Source organism: Notolepis coatsorum (genome assembly GCF_963971535.1).
Source record: "Notolepis coatsorum genome assembly, chromosome: 19".
Lineage (NCBI taxonomy): Eukaryota > Metazoa > Chordata > Actinopteri > Aulopiformes > Paralepididae > Notolepis > Notolepis coatsorum.
In genome coordinates this window covers 79828121-79837625 of record NC_140183.1, presented here as the reverse complement: position 1 = coordinate 79837625, position 9505 = coordinate 79828121, and the positions used below count along the sequence as shown (strand labels likewise).

The 9505-nt window shown below is 43.1% G+C and overlaps 1 protein-coding gene across 1 annotated transcript in view; it reads left to right on the top strand.

Moving 5' to 3' along the window:
- Positions 1-7042, top strand: part of efna4 (ephrin A4) — a 61585-nt gene extending 54543 nt beyond the window's left edge. The window contains exons 4-5 of the mRNA XM_084336115.1: positions 5390-5416; positions 5700-7042. Coding sequence (XP_084192241.1) covers positions 5390-5416; positions 5700-5791 — 119 coding nt within the window. The 3' untranslated portion in view covers positions 5792-7042. The remainder of the gene's footprint in view (positions 1-5389; positions 5417-5699) is intronic.
- The last annotated feature ends 2463 nt before the right edge of the window (positions 7043-9505 follow it).

Below are 9505 nucleotides of genomic sequence, written 5' to 3'. Positions count from 1 at the left end.
GTTCCTTCTGGTTCAGGTTCCCTTTGATCTGAGCGGCAGCAGGGCACACCGTGGCCTCGGTACAGGTTGTGTGTAGAGAGTCGTTGTCTCTCTACTCGGGACGCTTTATTTGAACTTCAAACTGAGCCCCCCCCCCTCCCCCTCCTCCCTCTACTCTCCTGCAGAACCTTTTCAAACAACAGACGGTGTGATTAAAGGTATTTCCATTAGGCGATTCCCTAATGTGGGTGCGCGGTGTAATCGGCAAATATACGCACACGCATACATACACATACACACACACACACACACCTGAGAGAGGTCTGAAGGACAGAGTGGTGACAGAGGGAGGGTCCGTCAGGTACGTTGTCATTGCGCCAAGGTCAGCTAGCACTCAACGGCCCCTCGCTGGTCTCTCGAGTGTGTGAATGTGTGTGTTTATCTCCTTAAATTAACCCAAACGGAGACCAGGCCAGGTAGGACACAGGAAACCTTCTAATGATGTCATGTGTGTGTGTGTGTGTGTGTGTGTGTTTGTGTGTGCGTGCACACACGTGTGTGTGTGTATGTATGCGTGTCCCTGGCGGCTTTTGAGTTCTACTTCATCATTCCTCTCTGTCCTGGCCGTCCATATGGTTAGTAGAGTAAAGCATCTCCAAGCCTCGGCGTGAACCATGTTGGAATGTTTTTCTTTTTTTTTACGCTGTTCGCTTAGGAACGGGTACAGCAGCGAGTCGTTCACTTTGGAACGGGTACAGCTGCGAGGCGTTCACTTTGGAACGGGTACAGCAGCAAGGCGTTCACTTTGGAACGGGTACAGCAGCGAGGCGTTCACTTTGGAACGGGTACAGCTGCGAGGCGTTCACTTTGGAACGGGTACAGCAGCGAGGCGTTCACTTTGGAACGGGTACAGCTGCGAGGCGTTCACTTTGGAACGGGTACAGCAGCGAGGCGTTCACTTTGGAACGGGTACAGCAGCGAGGCGTTCACTTTGGAACGGGTACAGCAGCGAGGCGTTCACTTTGGAACGGGTACAGCAGCGAGGCGTTCACTTTGGAACGGGTACAGCAGCGAGGCGTTCACTTTGGAACGGGTACAGCAGCGAGGCGTTCACTTTGGAACGGGTACAGCAGCGAGGCGTTCACTTTAACACAGCACTCTTCTGACAGCCGAAAAGCCTTTATTAATAGGTTACTTGAGTTTCTGTTTCATTTGAATTGGTGGCTGGTGTCATGTTAAATCTTCTACACTCGGCAGCCTTCTCTCTCTCCCTTTCCCTCTCTCTCTCTCTCTCTCTCTCTCTCTCTCTCTCTCTCTCTCTCTCTCTCTCTTATTCCATCACAGGCTCTCTCTGTCATTGCCTCATTGCATACTTGTCATTGACTACTACACCCCCCCCCCCCCCCCCCCCCCCCCAAATAACAACATTGGGTTGCGTTTGTCTCTTATTCTCCTTGTTGTTCTTTCTCTCTTTCTCTTTCCTGTCCTCCCGCTGTGAGAAGCCATTATATACTTGACTCTCTCTCTCTCTAATTGATTCCCCCTTCTCTCTCTCTCGCACGCTCTTTCTCCCACTGTGAGCAGTCAGTCCACTGCGGTCATTTTAGGGTCTGTTCCCTCCCTACTCATTTGCCTCTTTTTTTTTTTGGTAAAATGTACTGCCCCCCCCCCCCCCCCCCCCCCTCTCTCTCTCTCTCCCTCTCTCTCAAATACCTTTGTACCCCCTGAACTCGAACCTCACACACAAACTCTGAAGAAACACACACACACACACACACACACACATAACCGCTCGCCCAGCCTACCTCTCACAGATCCCGAACTCGACATTGGAAATTTGACTTTAAGCGCTTTTGTCGGGATTTTGTTTTAGTTTTTGTGTCTTTCACGTTTTTTATTAAATTTTTATATATACTAAAAACACTAATAATTGCCATTAGTTACAGTGTGTGTGTGTGTGAAATGGCGGCATGGAGAGGAGGGGTGGGGAGGTGGAGCAATGTATGTCTCTGCAGTGGGGCGGAGAGAGAGAGACACACACACACACACACACACACACACACACACACACACACACACACCACACACACACACATGCTTGTGCACATGGTTAACACACACTGCATGTTTCTGACTGCAGTGCAGAGATGTTGCTGCACTTAGACACACGCCACCGTGGTCGCCATTTTGTGGCAGAGCTTCGCCATTACCGAAAATACCTTTGACGTGTACAGTAAACGACTACAGTCAAATATCGGGACACAACCTCGCAAACGCGAGACATGGAAGTGAAATACTTTTCACTGAACTGCGGGACGCTACCGCCGCGTGCAATTCTATACACACTAATTGTCGGTGTGAGGAAATGTTTTCCCCCCGTTTCGCCTCACCGTAATATATAAAGTATTTTTATTGTATGTTATTATTGTTCTTTTAATAGTTTTTAAAATGTTTATTATTTTATTAGATGCTGCTATTGTTTTTATTGTATGTTGTTGTTGTTGTTATTCTCAGCTCAGCTTATGTTATTATTTATAGGTTTTTAAGGGCTGTGCGAGTGACGGGGCAAAGTGCATCTCATTGCATTGACTGTACACTGTACTTTTAATGTATGTGACAAATAAACTTGAAACTTGAAACTAAAGCAGTATATTCTAAAAAAAAAAAAAAAAAAAAAAACATTTGTAATGAGTATGTGACGAAATACGACGTGTCATGTCAGTCAACCGTCCTCTGCACCTCTGCGCGGGAAGCCGCCCACTCCCGTGCCACGCTCTTTGCTTTTCTTGTTCATGCAGACATGGATTATTGTCAGATTAGACTTGACTGTTTTATGTACAGTAATGTATGATTTGACTTGGGACTGATGGTTATACTTTTTGGATTGGTTCCTTATCTCTCGTTGTTTTTTTGGCTCTACTGTACATTGCCACGGTGTACTGTATGTTGGGATTGTTTTATATGCAGCCTGACCCAGATGTCCTTTTTTATATGTGCTTATCTTGAGCGTACTAAAACAGATTCCTAACAACCTCTGGGCTGAAGTGGCAATAAATGTTGAGCTTTGATGCTTGAACTTAATACCTGATTTACTTTACTTCTCTCTTTGAAGGGCACCCTTGTTGTTGTTAATAGTTTTGTATGTTTTGTAAAAAAAAAAAAAACGTTTTAATTACTATTATTATTACCCGATAACGCCAAACTCTCACCCCACGTTATCGAATTACTACAGAGCAGTTCATAAATAATAAATAAATAGCTAAATAAATTGAATGAGTGGAACTCAGGATGTCTTTTAAACCAATAATTAATATAACATTTTGTACTTAATTTGTTATAATTCTTATGTAACACCTATTGTTCTGATCCCTGTTCAGATTTTATTGCTAATACCTATACGGGTGCATGTATAAAAAGCATGCACACACACACACACACACACACACACACACACACACACACACACACACACATACATTACACACACAGGGAGAACCCCAGGCCCAGCATGCTATTTAATGCTTCGTTAACTCCTAGATGGTTGTTAGTTGTAGTGAACATGAGGGTAATTTAGTGGTTCATGTCTTTTGGATCGACACCCCTGACACCAAGGTCTGAGTTCTGTAGATATTAATGACAAACAGGGGTTTCTCCGCTAAGCCCTTAATTTGACCGATCAGTTCCTGCCAGCCTGAGTCAGGCCTTTCTGTGAGTTAAAACAAGTGGCTTTTCAGTGTCCCATTTCCTCGCAGATCATCTCGGTCAATCGCTGTTGTATGTGGATCAGTACTACTATTGCAGAAGAGATCAATACGTGTGTGTGTGTGTGTGTGTGTGTGCGTGTGTGACACAGAATGGGGCTCAAGACTAGATCAATTCTGAGTACTCTCACTCAAAGTACACACACACACTCACTCAAAATAGACACATGCAGGCAGACACACACACACTCCAAGTACACACACACTCACTCTCACTCAAAGTACACGCACACTCTCACTCAAAGTACATACACTCACTCTCACTCAAAGTACACTCACACTCACTCAAAGTACACACACACACTCTCACTCAAAGTACACACACACTCACTCTCTCGCTCTCCAAGTACACACACACACACACTCATTCCAAGTACACACACAAACACACACACTCACGCTCACTGAAAATACACACACATACTCATTCTCACTTAAAGTACACACATTATTCACTCTCACTCGGAAGTGTCCTCTCAATGCATTTAATCAGTGAACAATCTGGGGGAGGAATAGAACATCGTTTACAGATATTTCAGAGTCAGATCTATAGCTCAATTAAGCAAAAGTTGCAATTCTGCAGTGTCATCCTTACTTCCTGTTCTCCCCATCTCTCTTTTTCTCTCTTCCTATCTCCCTCCCTCTCTCTCCCTCTGCCTCTCCCCATCCCCCCTCTCTCTCTGTCTCTCCCCCTCACTCTCCTTCTCATCCTACCTTTTCACTGATCTTTCACATCTGTCCGTTTTTCTTTATTCCTATGTCCACTCTTGCTGCCATGTTGTTCTTTTAACTGCTTCCTCCGCAGCCCCTTACCCTCTAGCGTCCACTCTCACCCCTCCCTGTCCCCCGTTTCTCCATTCGTCCACCCCACCACCCCCTTTCCCGACCCCCTTCCCTCTATCCATCCATCCATCCCTCCCTCCACCACCATTCCACCCATTAGTTCCTTTTAGTCGGCCCCCTGCTGAGAAAGTGACACCCAGACACAAACACCCTCCCTTTTCCGTCTCCTTCTCTCTCTTTCTCTTTCTCTATCTCTCTCCCTCTCCAACTCTCTGACCTTCTTTCAATCTTTCCGGCCTCCCTTTCTTTTCCTCCTCACTTTCTCACACGGGTCTCAACCTCTCCTCTCTTTCATCCTCCGTCCACTCCTCTGTCTCGCTCTGTCATTTACACTTTTGTCATCGTCCTTTTTTTCTTTTTACCTTTTTGTTTCCTCTCTCTCTCTCTCTAATCTCTATCACCCCGCTCTTCCCTCTTCCTCGAGGCATTATCTTCCTGTTGGCGTTGCTTTTCAAGTTTCTTTTTTTGTTTGACCTTTAAAGAGAATTTGCATATGGGACATATTTAGGGGTTCTACGGCCATGCAGTCAGGACTCATTTTTCATGGTGTCTGGCTGTGAGTAATGGTAAATAGAGTCCCGTGGCCATTTGTCTGTTTCCTTTCTCTCTCTAGTTCCACGGGGGAAAAACTCTTAAGTCAGTAGTTGTATTGGAGAAAGTAAAGCAAGTGGAACTCACTAATCAGCAGTTTTTTTGTTTTTTTCCCCTTTTCTCTCAACTTTCCCCAACCCCCCCCCCCCCTCTCTCTCTCTCTCTCTCTCTCTCTCTCTCTCTCTCTCTCTCTCTCTCTCCAATTGCTGTTTCAGAATCAGAGGGCTCCAAGCAGAAACAAGGTGAGATTCAACTTTCTTAACTGAATTCCTTTTCAAGTGTATTTATTTGTGACTGAGCTCGTGTATTACTGTAAAATAATTCAAAATACATTTATTGGATCAACTAATCTCTCTCTCTCTCTCTCTCTCTCTCTCTCTCTCTCTCTCTCTCTCTCTCTCTCTCTCTCTCTCTCTCTCTCTCTCTCTCTCTCTCTCTCTGTCTCTGTCTCTGTCTCTGTCTCTGTCTCTGTCTCTGTCTCTGTCTCTGTCTCTGTCTCTCTCTCTCTCTCTCTCTCTCTCTCAGAAACTCCAGTCCCTACAAGTGATGCATGCTCGACGAGGACTACTTCACTCCTAGCCCTCCTCGTCATCCCTCTCCTCCTCCTCTTGCTCTAACGTTCTCTCTCTTCATCGCTGACCTCACAGCCTCGTCTTTGATCTGGACATACAGACAGTACAACTAACTCCACCAATGCAATCTGCTCTGGAAAGTGATGCACATTAACGGCACAATAATCTACGTATATTGTGATTTTCAGGTGTTTTTGTGACTCTGGGCAATCGGATGGGGAAAACACGCACGCACACACACACACATTACACACACACACACACATCCATTTGTATCAGGATGACGGACACGGATGATGACTCAGCAGTAAATACAGTCCACACTGTGTTAAAAGGATCCCACAAGGTGTAACGTATTGCCACCACAGATTAACCTTTCGATCCATATGGATCCTTGTCGGGAACGGAATCTCCTCCGATGAAAATCCGTATCCGATCGGGAAACATTGACCCGTGGTGTAAATAAACGGCGTATGGGAGCTTAAAAAATTTAATGAATGAATTAATTGAGTCGTTTGTTGTTTTTGAGACATGGCCACAGTGAACTCTGGGAATAAACCACTGAGTGATTCGCAGCGTCACTTCGCAGATTACTGTAGCTCTCTCCCACAACTCTGTTGCTTTATTTGCCAATACCTGTCTTGCTGTTGTGCAGGATGTAGATCAGAGAGTCTCAGACTTCAGAATCACACCAGTAGTCCTGAACCTCGTGTCCTCGCTCCACCTCCCAGCAGTACATGATCCCGTTGTTTGAGTGTAAAATCTCCTTCTCTAATGTCCTCTTCAATTTCATTCCCGTTTGCCTCTTTTGTCATCTTTTGATCATCTTCAGACACTCATGCTGTACTACTGAACTGAGCTGCTCAAGACGGGGAGTTGAACCAGTTGGGGCCGGTTGGGCATTTTTGGTGACACGTTTTTGGACATTTGGCAAATTTCCATTTTGCTTTTATGATTTATTTGATTATTATTTTTTATTTTTTTTACAAACTGACTGTTTCTAAGTGGGACCAGTCCTGAATATTCTGACTTTCATCGGCCAACTAGTTCTGAGATGGCAGAAATAACTAAGGATTATTCTGGCAGGAATTTTTTTTTATTTGTACTGGAGAAGAAATGGCAGGGCTGCTGCTCCCTCTACTGGGATGAAGCTGGTCACACTGGAGTCTGGACTGGGTGAGACCATAATCCCTGCAGCCCTGAGACTGGACACTATACCTTGGTGCCGTATGGTGATCCAAACTGGCTTTAACTGGATGGGGGGGGGGGGGGGGTATGAACTGGAACCCCTGCTGTTCCGCCTTTCCACCCCCCTCTTTTTTTTCCTTCAGACTGAAATGCGGGTAAATGGGGGCTTATGGGAAACACAGAGGGCATCACCTCATCTCACTCCACTGAGCATGCTATGGACGGCTGAAGCGGATTGGCTGATGCGCTTGCTGACCAACCAGGTGTGCAGATATTTAGAATATCTGTGGAGCACTTAACCATGCCAGGTCACTGCCAGGACAATAATGGGAATCCATCGAGCTGATGTGTTTTTTTGTGTGTGCGTAAACACAGGGAATCCTATGTTGTAGGTTTCATTGTTTGTATATTTCGCACATGTCTACGTTTTGGTAAACACGTTGATTATTTGTATAATTAAGGGGCAAAAATCTGACTTTGTTTTTGTTTTTGTTTTTTTTCACAGAAAGATGTGACAGTATAGCTATGTTTTGGAAATATTTGTATGTGTTGATGAATTCTCGATTTGCTCTGCTGTGATTCAGTTTGTCAAGGTAAAGGTTTTGGTTGTACTTTTTATTGCATTTTTATTTAAGGAATTATTATAATGCATATTTCTTCAGGATTGATGGTTTTAATGGACTGTTGATCAATGGGGAATATTTGTGTAAATTTAGAAGATTGGATATTAACAAATATTTTCATAATCTATACATTTTACATTTAAAATCAGGGGGACCTAAGCACACTTCAAATTGTGTATTTTTCAAAGTCATTTGTCATTAATTGAAAGCTAGACGTAATGTTCTTCATTTACAGAGGTTGAGAAGCCAGTCACTTCTGCGCCACATTTGTACACGTGACTGTATGAATTTGATCTTTTTGAGAAAGGTACATTGTGAGCACTTACACAAATTCTGGATTTTATTTTTCTGCACATTTCGATATATATAAAAAAAAAAGAAGAAAAAAAGAACTTCTGTAATGTAAATCACAATGCATCACCTCATAATATGCTGTATTTTATTGTGTGTCTTTCCTCATTGGGGTGGTAGCACTACCGTGTGGAACCTTGTTCAATATTCCCAGTGATATCTGATGTGGAGTGTTATTGGTAGAAATATGTTTTTGTTTGCTTTTAGGTGAGTAATTTCCTTCTGTTCCTTGTTTTCACATTTTAGTGAAGAATGTAGCATCTTCTATGAAGAGCAATACTGCAATCTGAGCCTTTTTTTACACGGCAAGACGACAAAATAAATACGATTGCAATCAAACGGATCGTCATTTGCCAATTTTTTTGGAAATTATCATTCATCATCACGGCAAGTTTGTTCAAAACGGGGGATTCAGACACGCACGCAGACACGTGCGGTACACAGAAATACACACCTTTAATTTAACGGCGACATAATACCAAGTATAATACCCAGGAGTCTGATGATAATAAGACTTCAGGGATATGAAATGACCTTGTGGTCCAAGAGGCCTGTAACATGAGAAACCCAGTGGTGTATTGAGCCGAGTTGTTTTATCTATGGACAACAAAAAGGCCGATAAGCCAGAGACTCCAAGAGACTCCACAGAGTCCCTGCTGCATCTCCGCCAAATACATCGACCTTTAAAAGTAAAGTATTCATTGTATTTATTTCCAGTCCTATCAAGACAGATAGGCTCTGCGGCTGAATACACCGCAATATGAGTCTCTTAAAAAGATATGAATGTACATCCAAATAACCTGTAAATCCATTTCCATTTATATAGGTTGTAATGTAGAGCCCCTTGTGAAGCCAGATATGCAATTTCCTGGATAGGGAGTATAATGCTCTTATTTCATGGTTTGTGATCTGTTTTGATGACATGTTTGTCACTGTCGAGCCGAGGTGTTTTGGACCGGCTTTGATTTTGACCTTCACATCCATTTCCTAACTCCATGTTCCCAGTCTTTGTCCGTTGTGAATTATAAAATGAAAATGGGATGTACTGCAGGATGGGGAGTACTTTTGGTGCGATGTCTTCCATTGCAACATGTTGTTTTTATTGGTCCTGTGTTGACGTTTTGGGACTGGGATATCGGGGGAATTACCTTTTCTCTCGTTAGAGTAGGGTTAGGTTCAGGTAGTGGTTACTTTTTCAAAAAATTATATATATTTTTTAATTAATATGTCACATTAACTGACATTTTGAGGTACAAAAACATCAAAATAGGACGTTTAAAACACGAGAATGAGCCCTGTCCATTCCTACAATGCAATGACCCTCATGCCCTCTGAGCCATACTAACATTGTATGACTATTAATCTCACAAAGGATACAGACAAAAACCTCCCTATATTGTAATGAAGTCTTTTATATATTTTGTGTTTTGAGTGATTCTTGAGGCAATAGATGGATTATAACAAAAAAGGGGAATACAATTTTTAAATACAAAAAAGTGGTTGTTTTTCATTAAATCTAAACTTTTCATGATACAATTTGAATGTTGCAAAAGTATACAGTTGATATCCTCCAGTCATCCACTTTCTATACTTTCAT